Below are 14064 nucleotides of genomic sequence, written 5' to 3' on the forward strand. Positions count from 1 at the left end.
GTTTTTTCCTTTTTTTAGTTTTTTTCTTTTTTAGTTTTTAGTTTTTTTTAGTTTTTTACCTTTTTTTAGTTTTTTTTAGTTTTTTTAGTTTTTTAGCTTTTTTAGTTTTTTTATTAGTTTTTATTTTTTTGTAGTTTTTGCCTTTTTTTATTTTTTTCAGTTTTTTTTTAGTTATTAGATTTTTACCTTTTTTTAGTTTTTTTTAGTTTTTTAGCTTTTTTAGTTTTTTTTTCTTTTTAGTTTTTTTTGTAGTTTTTACCTTTTTTAGTTTTTTTCTTCTTTTGTATTAGTGTGAAATAATTCAGACGTCATATGCGGACAAACATGACGTCACCTGATCCACACACAGACAACTTATTTTTATATATATAGATTACATCAATTGAAATAATTATTCTTGTTGCTACACTGGAAAAAAGTCAAGAGTCACCAAGTGCTTTTCATTGCTAGCGCCAGTTCCTGTGCTTACAGCTTTCTCATACCCTCTGCTTTCCAGTTTCATAGACAATGATTCTTTACCCTGAAGAATTCGTATCAGAATACTCCCTCCTGGTTCCAGGGTGTGCTTATAATCTTGCCGTTAATAACGGAGCTGAAAGGTACTGTCTTTAATAACCCTCCCGTTGCAAAGATCTTTTTTTTATGTAGCATAAAAGACTATAATCACATGCCTACCGGCATAGGGGTGGAAAAGTGAATAGGTGCATCACGAGCGTCATCGGATATTTCTTTGGGTGGGATGGGGGATGGCAGATATTACCAGGAGCTTTGTTTTCACATAATTTAAATAATAGCATTTCTCTTTTGCAAATAAATATTTGACGAGTGCATGTTTTTTCGAGGATGAATATCACTATCGAAGTATTGTTTTACGAACATTAAACTTACAAAGCAGGAGTTGAAGGAAGGAATAGTAAACCTATTTCACATCTAGGAGAGCCTATAGTCAAACGGACGGCTCGGGGCGAAAAACTGATAGTTAAGGGTAACCTTGTCAATTATTTGGATTAGAACAGATGCAACAATATATTATTCATGCTGATTCCAACCAAGTAAATGTATATATTTTAATCACTCATTAAAACTATTAGCATATGAAGCTCTACACACATTTAAAACAAGGAGTTTAAACATTCCCACGAAAAGAGGTATCATCTTGATTGAAATTGAAAAGAAATCCTGAACGTTCTATCAGCAATATATTAAATAAGATCTTTTTCTCCAACCATTGCTGTGCAAAATTTAAACCTTGATTGAAAACGTCAAGTTGAGGGGGTGTAGTTTTTTTGCAATTAGGATAGTCTCGAGAAGACTTTAAAAAGTGAATATGAACTCAATATAATAATTCAAGTCACTCGAATGAAAGTAAAGAGTGACATTAAATCTAAAATGAGTATAGATTATTCTAAATACCACGGAGGATACTTACTCCTCAATCCCTCGCTCTTTAAACTAAACTTTGCTTTTTGTCCTAATTTTTAAGAATGACTGCTAAGACACGAGGTCCATTAAATTAGAAAGCATCTTTAAAGCATTGTAAAACTTTAGCAAGAAAGGCAGGGGGTTGGGAAGAACGTAGCCTCTCTAATATCAGAATAAGTTATCTTCACCTCAAGTTTTAGTGCTGCTCTTCGCTCTCATCCGAGAAAACTTTTTCATTTAACCCTAAGGAAATCTGGAATTTTGTCAAACAAACGGGTGTATCAATTCGAGTATATTAAAACATGTTGAACAAAATTCGTATATTCGTACTAAAACTCGTAACAAATGGGTATATTAAAATTCGTTTCTATCCAACGGGTATTTATTTATTTATTATTTATTTTATTTTCTTCATTTTCCTCAAAAAATGAGGAGCAGGCTACAATATAATATAAAGTAAATTGTGGCTTAAAAGGATAATTTTTCCCTTATCTTCAAATGTTTTATATTTTTCTGTACACAGACTACAGGATCCTTCACTTTAAGCTTTAAAAATCTCAGTGTTACTAAAAGAAAGGGGGAAACCAAGTAAAAATTTACAAAGTTCAAAATAAGAAACTTTAATGGGCGAAAGATCAGAAGGTCTGAAATTACGGAAGAGGAGGGACGGGAACAATACGTGAGGCAGAGCGACAGCGCTATATATACGACCAAGGACGTCCTGACGATAAAGACCCCGAAAACGAATTAAAAGACCAAATGCCTTGCGTAATTTCATCTGAACATTCTGAGCCAGGACTGGTTTAAAATCTCTTTTCGAAGCAGCATAACATAATCCCAAATAAGTGACCATTGGCGACGACTGGAAAATAACACCATTGCCGCAATCGAGAGTCGCCCTGACATTATCCTCTAAACAATTTACAACAAAAAATTGACATTTTTCAGAACTGATAGAAAGGCCTAAACCTTTTAAACAATTAATTCAAATATTAAAATTAGAAACAAGACTAGACTTGGACCGGCTTAGAAGGATAATGTCATCAGCATATGCAATGTAAGACAGATCTCGAGATAATGCAACAAAAGAGCAGAAAAGAGAATTAAGGGCAGTAGCTAAACATGAATTGAATATATAAGGAGAAATGATTCCTACTTGTCTAATTCCTTTACCCACTTGAATTAATTTGGACTGAGATGAAGACGAACTCGGACAGATACAGATCTTTAAGCCAGAATACCAAGAGCGAAGGACTCGTATGACAACTAGGGGCAATCCAGCATGGATTAAACTGAGCAGAGCAGATGCATGAGAAATGTTATCAAAGGCCCCTTTGATATCAATCAAGAGGGCGTATAGCGGTTGACCAGAGATTCTCGCTTCTTGAATAACTTTGCTGAAAGATGCATGGGCGTGGTCACATCCCAAACCTCTCTTGAAACCAACTTGATTAGAACCAGTGTCAAGAATTTCAAGAAGATCCTTCAAACACAACTCAAACACTTTCCCAATCATAGAACCCCTAGTAATTGGCCTCCAGGAACTACAAGATGACAAGTCTTTTTTCCCGCTCTTAGGAATAGGCGTAACAGTGCCAATATAGAATGACGATGGTACTAAGCCAGTAATAAGTAAAAGGTTGAAAAATGTTAGTAGAGTAATAAGAAAAGAAGAAGGAGCAAGTTTAAGGTGATTAGCAAATACACCATCATGATCTTTAGCCGACTGCTCCTTTATTGATTTGATTGCCTTACATAACATATCCTCAGAAATCATGTAATCAGTTGAAAAATTCTTTTCATCTAATTGCAACACAACACTGTTAGAATCGTGCGAAGTCGACAACTTTGAAAAATAATTTTCCCACTCTTTAGCGATGGTGTGGAATTAGTATCAGGCATGTTAGTCCACCTATTGCCTCGGAGAACATTCCAAAGGAGATTCTTGTCCTTGTCGTTATCAATGTTTGAAGAAGCTTCCTCCATGATCAGGTTATTATGACGACGAAGCTCCGCTTGGAATTCGGTCTTTCTCTGTTTCATTAGCAAAAAAGCTGGATGCGAGTCCCTAGGCTTACCAAGCGCCCGTTATTCCCAATACGCTTGTTTTGCCGCCTTATTAGAATTTACCAAAAACGGATTGAGGCTCCAAAAAGGTTTCTGCGCGCCCAATCTTATCCTGTTAGTAGGAAAAACTGCCACAGCACCATACTTTAAGCAATGGATTAATTCAAAATAAAGACAATTAATAGTCAAAGAGGGATTACTGTCCATTGAATCCAAACTATCAGGAATAAAAACTTTATCAATTAAAGTCCCAACTCTTTCTGGGTAAAGCGGTTTAAAATTTGGATTCCAATCAACCCGATCAAAAAATTTAGGAAGCTTATTACCCGAAAAACGAACTGGGGAAGGACGAGAAGGCAAAGGGGGTAAAAATAACTGAAGCGGCAAGTGGTCACTAACGGGGAAATCTTCGATTACGATAACCACAGGCAAAGGATCACTTGGGTTAGAAGAAAAAACAATGATCAATATTAGTTGTACCACCACTCCAATGAATATAAGTAAAATCATGGGACTTCGGTAAAACAAAAGAATTAGGAAGACAAGATGATAAAATTGTACCCCTTTCATTCGCTATATTTGGATCACAGTTAAAATCAGCTAAAATATAAGTACGCAAATTCGACTGTAAACTAGAGACAAAACGACTAAGATTAAAACAGCATTGAGTAAATGCATCAAAAGAAATATCATCATGGTAATCAGTCGGAAAGTAACAATTAACTAAAACTACGTTTGAAAAACTACAAGCTACAAATTTTTTATCAATTGCTAGAATAGCTGCTTTAAGAGACTTGGGTAAAATAGTAGCTAAGCCACCAGAAGGACACCCACCAGTCGGTGAAGTGGGAACAGCAAAAATATCATGCTAAGTAGACAAACTAGAAAGCAGATTCAACGAATGATCAAGGAGGTGGTGTTCTTGAAGACATAATAACGATGATTTTTCATTCAAAAAACTATGAAGTACAGGTAATGTCCCTAACACACCATTTGAATTAAAGGACGTAACACGAAGTAATACATTCATTTACAAAATTTCTTTAAAATCGGACACCTAAAGCTGTAAACTGGATGATTATCCGAGACAAAACTGGAGCATTTAACTGGCGCTTGACATGGGGAGTTTTTAGTCGAAATGTGATTACCGCTACATCGGGCACATTTGAAACATACAGATTTACATTGATTTTGAACATGGTTAAAACTTTGACATTTAAAACACCACCTAGGCTGAATACGATCACGTTCCACTCGGAAAAGCTCATAACCGAATTTGATACCATGTGTGATGTGAAAATACAGGTGTTCTTCTGTTTGAAAAATAACTCTTACAGTTTGCGATTTTCCTAGCTGATTAAACTCGATTATACCCGGAAAGTCCAATGCGTAGGCACTAACATCAAAATCAATGTCTGCAAGTTACAAACTTTGACGAGTGTTTACATACAGCAATGGTTATTGGGAAGTGTACAGACATTTTCAGGGGGATTCTTTTGCTTTGGGGGGTTGGGTTGAGGGGAGGGGGCTATGTGGGGGTATCTTTTCTTGGAGGAATATGTCATGGGGGAAAAGAAACTCAATGAAAAGGGCGCAGGATTTGCTAGCATTACTATAAAAAAACAATGAAAAAATAAACATGAAAACGTTTTTCAATTGAAAGTAAGGAGTAGCATTAAAACTTAAAACGAACAGAGATTATTAAGCATATGAGGGGTTCTAAAAATACTTTAGCATAAAGAGCGAGGTATTTAGGAGGAGATAAATACATCGCTCTTTATGCTAAAGTATTTTTAGTAATTTCAACTACTTATTCTACGGCCTTTCTGTTTCAGGGGTCATTCTTAAAGAATTGGGACAAAACTTAAGATTTAGTATAAAGAGCGAGGTATTAACCCGGGGACAAACCCCTCATATCTATATCTATGAAAATAAGTTGTTTGTTTGTGTGTCTGTCGACTAACGTCATGTTTGTGTGTCGACTGACGTCATTATAAGGATTGAGCTGTATGTCGTCATTAAGTTGTTTGTCGACTGACGTCATGTTTGTCAACTGATGAAATTACAGACCGGGACACGGGGCCACAAATGACGACCGGGACACAGGGAATATAAATGACGACCGGGACACTCAAAGAGAAATTACAGACTTGGACACCGGGACACAAATCACGACCGGGACATATAAATGACGACCGGGAAACAGGGACACAACTACAACGGGGATGCCGGGGGGCACAGGGGGATATATAAATGACGACGGGGACACAGGGAATGTTCGATTAGCAATCACCATCAACAAAGCTCAAGGGCAATCATTAGAATAATGAGGTATAGATCAGAATACAGATTGTTTTTCCCATGGACAATTTTATGTTGCATGTTCAAGAGTCAGTAAACCTGACAATCTATTTATATGCGCAGACAATGGGACAGCGAAGAATGTTGTATATTCGCAAGTTTTACGTGGTTAAAAACATATATATATATATATATATATATATATATATATATATATATATATATATATATATATATATATATATATATATGTATATATATATATATATATATATATATATATATATATATACTAGCTGTTGGGGTGGCGCGAAGCGCCACCCCAACACCTAGTTGGTGGGGGAGCTTCGCCAACCCCAGCCCCCCGCGCGTAAGTCGTTACGCGCCATATTAGTTACGTACCATTGTAGTTGTGTCCCTATGTCCCACCTGTGAAATATATATATATATATATATATATATATATATATATATATATATATATATATATATATATATATGTTTTTAACTACGTAAAACTTGCGAATATACAACATAATTTGCTGTCCCATTGTCTGTGCATATAAATAGATTGTCAGGTTTACCGACTCTTGAACATGCAACGATAATGGTCCATGGGAAAACAATCCGTATTCATGCCCTTGAGCTTTGTTGATGGTGATTGCTAATCGACCATTCCCTGTGTCGCCGTCGTCATTTATATATCCCCCTGTGCCCCCCGGCGTCCCCGTTGTAGTTGCGTCCCTGTGTCCCGGTCGTCATTTATATTCCCTGTGTCCCGGTCGTCATTTGTGTCCCGGTGTCCCAGTCTGTGATTTCTCTTTGAGTGTCCCGGGCGTCATTTATATTCCTTGTGTCCCGGTGTCCCGGTCGTCATTTGTGTTCCGGTGTCCCGGTCTGTATATACATTCGTTTTTGAATTGGTCTTTTTTTTTAGTTTTTAATTTTTTACTTTTTTTAGTTTTTTTTAGTTATACCTCATGATTCTAATGATTGCCCTTGAGATTTGTTGATGGTGATTGCTAATCGAACATTCCCTGTGTCCCTGTCGTCATTTATATATCCCCCTGTGCCCCCCGGCGTCCCCGTTGTAGTTGGTTCCCTGTGTCCCGGTCGTCATTTATATTCCCTGTGTCCCGGTCGTCATTTGTATCCCGGTGTCCCGGTCTGTATATACATTCGTTTTTGAAATTGTATATGATAAAAAAAAATTTGTATTTTTCCTCTTTTTTTCTTTTTAGTTTTTTTTTATTTTATTTTTTTAGTTTTGTTTTTCTCCTTTATTTTTCATTTTTTTTCTTTTTTTTCTTTTTTTTTTCTTTTTTAGTTTTTTTAGTTTTTTAGCTTTTTTAGTTTTTTTATTAGTTTTTAGTTTTTTTTTCTTTTTAGTTTTTTTGTAGTTTTTACCTTTTTTTTTAGTTTTTTTAGTTTTTTTTACTTATGTCCTGGTCGTCATTTATACTCCCTGTGTCCCGGTCGTCATTTGTGTCCCGGTGCTTTGTTGATGGTGATTGCTAATCGAACACTCCTTGTGTCCCGGTCGCTTTCTCTTTGAGTGTCCCGGTCGTCATTTATATTCCCTATGGTGTCCCGGTCGTCATTTGTGTCCTGATGTCCCGGTCTGTAATTTTATCAGTCGAAAACACGACGTCAGTCGACACACAAACATGACGTCACTCGACAGACACACACACACAGACAACTTATTTTTATATATATAGATAGATATATATATATATCTATTCACAGGTGGGACACAGGGACACAACTACAAAGGCGCGTAACGACTTACGCCTTCGGGGAGGCTTGGGGGGCGAAGCGCCCCCACCAACTAGGTGTTGGGGTGGCGCGAAGTTCCACCCCAACAGCTTATACATAATAAAAATATACGAATATAAAAGTTTTTTACGTACGTTAATTCTTAAGTTACGTATATATTTTACTAATAAAACGTTCGTTAAAAATTAAAAGTTCTAGTTGCCTTTTTAAGTAACCAAAAAATTGGAGGGCAACTACGCCTCCTTCCCCACTCCTTATTTCTCAAAATCGTCTGATCAAAATTAAGAGAAAGCCGTTTACCCGAAAAGAGAATTAGTATGCAAATTTCATTTTAATAATTTATGTGCGGAGAGCCAAAATTAAACATGCATTAATTCAAAAATGTTCAGAATTTAAATAAAAAGAAACTAGTTTTTTTAACTGAAAGTAAGGAGCGACATTAAAACTTAAAACGAACAGAGATTACTCCATATATGAAATGGGTTTTCCCCTCCGCAATCCCTCGCTCTTTACGCTTAAGTTTGACTCTTTACCACAATTCTAATTTTTAAAACAATTAAAAACTTTAACCGTAAAGAGCGAGGGATTGCGGAGGGGAAAACCCATTTCATATATGGAGTAATTTCTGTTCGTTTTAAGTTTTAATGTCGCTCCTTACTTTCAGTTAAAAAAACTAGTTTTTTTATTTTTACTTCAGTGGAATGATTGTTTGGTCTTGAAATAGACTGGACTGACAGGTCCGCGCCTCGGCTGCATGAATTTTCAGCTACAAAATTAGTATTAGCAGGAATGGATTTTTGACTGCTGATTATCGGGGATAAACAGGGATTATTATTAGAGATGCAAGATTCATGAACTTCATCGTTATTTGAACAGATTAAGCAAATCCAATTCGGTTTTTCTTTACCCTCAGTTGGGGAAATGCCTGCACACTGTGGGTGAAACATCTCGAGACATTTTGTGAATTGAAGGATGATCCCCTTGCCACAAGATCGACCACAGCCAGGACAAATAAATATTGACATTTCTCATTCCTTAGGTCTGGGGCTAAATAAGCAAGGCCAAAAGAAAGACGGCAAAAAAAAAGTCGCATTTACCGTTCCATTAAGCTTATAATGCAATAAAATCCTTCAGGTTAAACTTGCAACACAGTACGTCTGTGCGGTACGGACACTCAGATCTTCAAAGCCAAAGGGGTGTGTGACTATCCCCCGTTAACAGGATATAGTTGAGCGAGAAATGAGTTTATTCAATTCAGATACACTAATCTGCTCATATAATTCTATAAATTTAGTCACACTAAAGTAGACTGGTTTCACTCACAGTTCATAAATATCCAATTCAAACCAAATCCTTTTACTTTGAACTCTGAATCAATATAATCCAGTTATTTGAGATGTTCTCACTTTGAAAGCTAGTTCAGTACTGTACTTTGAAAGTACTAGTTCAGTAGTTCAGTATCGGGCATTCGGATATTTCATAAAAAAGTTATCTTTGTGAAGACGAAAAATATCGTTGTTTATGATATACAGTCTAGTATAAAATATATAGAGATCTTAGAAAACTGAAGGACATTAAACAATTTTTCAATGCGCAGTTAATAAAATTTACAAAAATACGTGTTATTTCTTATCAATATTTCCATCAATTTCTTATGGGTTTTTTTCTTATCAATTTTTCTGACAAATGTAGTGTTTAGCTCAAGAGAATTTTATTGTTTTTTTGTATGCTAATTTTTTTATTCAAGGTCAAGTTTATTTACTTTTATTCAAGCTAAATTGTAATTCAAGATTATTTGAGGATAATTAAAAGCAGAGATAATGGTGTTCAGCGGAACAAAATTTAACGGAAAAAGCAATATATTGAGTAAGTAAAGAATTATAAAAGAATGAATAAGATAACCGAAATACAATAGTTAGTTATTATAACAGGTGTTTGAAAGAAGCCATAGTTACGCAGATAGATATGATAAATATATGATTTGAAGATAAGTATGAAAATGAGTCCAATAGGATCGATTAAAGTAACAGTAAGTTTGCGAAGATAGACATTGTCAAAATTGCTATTTTACCTCCGCCCAGACTTTGAAAAAGACATTCTCTCCTCCATAATAGATTCGTGTATCCAGAGGAGGGTCAAATCCCCTGGATACACGAGGATCGTGTCTCCAGATCGATCCAGAGGATCGATACTTGCCTCGGGTGCTGAAATTTTAGGGATACAACATTTATTACAAATAACCTAACGCTTATAATCATTTTGTAATTTGGATATTTTATTAATAAAGTAGAGGGTGCAGATAATAAATTAAGATAATTAATGAATTTTTAAATTAATTATTAAAATAAGATAAATTAAAAAATGATTAAAAAACAATAATCAAAACAATTAAACTAAACTGATTAATGTTACTTGTGTATTATACGGCACTCAAGTTTTACGCTGCGTAAAACTGGAGAACAGACCAGTTTCTTCGTTTATTTCTTTCCGCCTAGCGTTAGGCAAGACAAAGACAAGTGACGGAAAATAGAAGGAAAATATTTAATTTGGGCTATATATTTGTACATTGAGGGGAAGGGAGGGGTAAGGTATTTGGACAGTTTGAAGCTAGAAAACAATTCTTACTTCATAATATGCAGAATAATTATACCCGACACATTTTGCAGGCTGACCCACTATAATTTACCCCCCACCACCACCCACCCCCTAATTTCCAAATGTATAGCCCAAGTTTGTTTCTAAAGTATTATATTTTCATCATGTTTTGTGATGTTTCATTAGGGTTGAGTGTAAAAAAAAGGTTCTTACTAAATGAAGCACTTGAGTGGCGCATAATGCATAATTACCTAATTAATAACAAGTAAATAATTCAATAGTAAATTGAGAAATAGATTACTAATTAATTAATAAGTTCAAAATAATTTTGTCAATAATGAGAAATTTTGTTAGAAAATTAGAGGTTGTGGCCTGAAAAATTATGTGGGAGATTAGGGGAGGAGCACTGATCAAGATTTTGTCCAAGGCGCAAGGGAAGCCAAACCACCATTGCATATATCGACCTACATATAAGATAATATTAGATTTTTTAAAATTATAATAGTAATTATAATTCAATTATGTATATTTTTGAACTAATTATGGTTTAAAGACAGAAGCTCACAATTTTCTGTCAAGAGCTGCATTTATTGTTGTTTTTTTATTCAGTTTCAATAAAAACTTTTCTTTTTATTCCCAAAAAAAATTTTGATCCTTAAATAGTAACAGCTTAAGTTTTTGTATATTTGTTTTAAACGTGCTTAGGACGGTTTATATTGTGTTTTTCAATGACAACTTAGAATGAAGAACGAAAATTTTCACTATATGGGAAATATAAAAAAAATTGACTGAAGATTCTTGATTTATTCTGATCGCACATATAAAGTTTTTGTTTAGCTTAATATATGATTTCTACCTTTGGTATTACAAGAAAAATTTGCTTGTAACTTATTTCAAACTGCTTAGATATGTGTAATATTTCTTTTAACATACTCGTAAAAGTTTTAATTATGTTTTTTTTTCATTTTAAATTTCATAATTTCATGAATTTTTTTCCTCGAATCACTTTTGGCTATTAAAAAGTCCACAAGTTAGTGTATTTTTTACCGTCAAGTCACTTTTGGCTCTTAAGAGGTCCACAACCTCATGTATTTTTTTAATCCTCAAATCACTTTTGGCTCTTAAGAAGGTTAAGAAGTAATAAAACGTTCGTTAAAAATTAAAAGTTCTAGTTGCCTTTTTAAGTAACCAAAAAATTGGAGGGCAACTACGCCTCCTTCCCCACTCCTTATCACAACCACTCTTAAGAAGGTTACTAACACTTCCAGTTTTTAATCATAAGAATTGCCAGATTGTTAAACAAGACAAATATTTTCAAGATGCGGGTGGACAAATGAAGTATGAATCCAAATGAAAACGGAAGAGGCCAAATTATTTAGGATCTTAAAGGGGAGGATAGACTCACTAGCTCTATGGATGGTACTTTTGACATGTATATCCCACTTTAAATTAGAAGGAAATTGTGATGCCAAGTAATTTAAAAGAGGATGCGGAAATTTCAGGAGGGGCAAGATTAAGAAAGTGGGCGAGTAATCAAAAAATTGGAGGGCAACTAGGCCTCCTCCCTCGCTCCTTTTTTCTCAAAATCTTCCAATTAATTGCAATTAACTAATATGCAAATTTCGTTTTAATTATTTATGCGCAGAGAGCCAAGATCAAAAATGCATTAATTCAAAAACATTAATTCAAATTTAAACGAAATTAAACAAAAAAAAACAAGTTTTTTTTAAATGAAAGTAAGGAGCGACATTAAAACTTAAAAGGAACAGAAACTACTCCGTATATGAAAGGGGCTTTTCCTCCTCAACGCCCCGCTCTTTACGCTAAAGTTTTTTACTGTTTAAAATGTAGAGTTAAGAGAAAGAGTCAAACTTCAGCGTAAAAAGCGCGGCGTTGAGGAGGAAAAGCCTCTTTCATATACGGAGTAATTTCTGCTCGTTTTAAGTTTCAATGTCGCTCCTTACTTTCATTTAAATAAAACTTATTTTTTTTGTTTAATTAAGAAAAGGGGCGAAAAAGTAGCGAAACATATTGACATTGTCATAGATTTGGAAAGGTTTAGTCTCATAGATCTATCAACAAATGAACTAGCATCATTTCTATACAATCCTAATAACGGCTTATGCCAGATTTGCCTCTCACCCACTCAGACTATCTGTCTTGGCTTTTTCTACAATTAGCCATGGTTTGATGCCCACAAGTACTTGATTTAATTCAAAATCAATGTGAAGTTCATGTCCAAGGCCTCGAAATGCAATGGCACGAAGAAACAAAAGTAAAGATAAAGAATCAGTTGTCACTTTGGTGGCCATATTTTTTGTCGCCAGAAGAATTTCTTTAGCGTCCGACCAGGGTTGAAACATTTGCTTCATTGGTATCTGGTACTGTTTTTGAAATAAATAGCAGTTTCCAGGACGGGCAATGTTACCCAACTTGTCTTTTTTCGATGAAATTTCTAAAACGACTCGATTTCCTTTCAATAAAATATACAATCTAAAATTGAAAACGTGTTCACTAAGTAGAAAATTTCTCGGAGAGTTGATTAGTTTGCTAGCAGCAAGATAAATATCCTATAGGTTCGCCATTCAACGCTCTTTCTTAATGTAAGAACCATGTTTACTTAAAGTCGACTCTCGGAGAGTTGATTTGGTTGCTAGCAGTAAGATAAATATCCAATAGGTTCGCCATTCAACGCTCTTTCTTAATGTAAGAACCATGTTTACTTAAAGTCGACTCTCGGAGAGTTGGTTTGGTTGCTAGCAGTAAGATAAATATCCAATAGGTTCGCCATTCAACGCTCTTTCTTAATGTAAGAACCATGTTTACTTAAAGTCGACTCTCGGAGAGTTGATTTGGTTGCTAGCAGTAAGATAAATATCCAATAGGTTCGCCATTCAACGCTCTTTCCTAATATAAGAACAAAGTTGATTTAACATCGACTCTCGGAGAGTTAATTAGTTTAATAGCAGCAATATAGATACTCTATAGATTTGTTTGAATTCGTTAAATATAAAGAAAAACCTCATGGTAATATATAACAAAAACGGTATAGTACTACTGATGGCTGAAAGTCTTTTTTGGTTCCTCGCCCCAGTAAAGAACTAAAATATACTAATTTTTGTAGTCAAGATGTTTGGCTTGTTGGGACAGTCTATGGAGAATGTGGTATGTATGAAGGGGTGCTTGGTGGCTTTGAAACCATACATAGAACAAAAGACGATGCCACGCTCGAATTTAATGATCCAAATCTGACGGTAAATGCCACTGTGGGCATAAACAATGGACTTCTTGGCTATACTGTCAGTATAAGTTTCATGGATATTGGACCAAAAGCGACCCTAACCGGAGTTTTATCTTATTCAAACATTTTCTTTGAGGTAAGAACCCTGAATCGGAATAGTTAGATTTTGTTATGTCGATATGTATTTTTTTGTCTCGGTTAAGGAATAACAATTGTCATAAAAAACCAAAATTTTGTTACTTCTGATATCATTATAGAGAAATTTTTATTACTTACCCTAATTGGAGAAAAACGACATTAATACAATTGCTTCTAGTTTACAGAAATTAAATTCTTAAAGATATTACTTTTCTTTGCAAAACTTAGTTTTTCTGTTGACATTATATTGGCATGATGACATTTTCTGATGATCATCTTTCTCTAGTGATTTTTTGAATTTTTATTTCCATGTAAGATAAAAGGCATTTATTTTTTAAAAGAATAAGCACAAGTGAAGCATGATCAATTCACAAATAAATTAGTTTAGAAACCCTAAAAACATACTGCTTACACTAAGAGATTTATTTTTACAGATTGAGCAAAGTAAAATTCAAACGTCAGTATTTTAATGTCAAATATCGAACCCCCAGCAAGACTTCAGTTAATGGGGGGAAGGGGGG

General features: G+C 34.7%; 1 protein-coding gene across 1 annotated transcript in view; it reads left to right on the forward strand.

Annotated features, from left to right (window-relative positions):
• LOC136035628 (uncharacterized) overlaps positions 1 to 14064 on the forward strand; it is a 75755-nt gene that overhangs the window by 53823 nt on the left and 7868 nt on the right. The window contains exon 7 of the mRNA XM_065717522.1: positions 13289 to 13541. Coding sequence (XP_065573594.1) covers positions 13289 to 13541 — 253 coding nt within the window. The remainder of the gene's footprint in view (positions 1 to 13288; positions 13542 to 14064) is intronic.

The sequence above is a fragment of the Artemia franciscana genome, chromosome 14 (assembly GCF_032884065.1).
Source record: "Artemia franciscana chromosome 14, ASM3288406v1, whole genome shotgun sequence".
NCBI lineage: Eukaryota > Metazoa > Arthropoda > Branchiopoda > Anostraca > Artemiidae > Artemia > Artemia franciscana.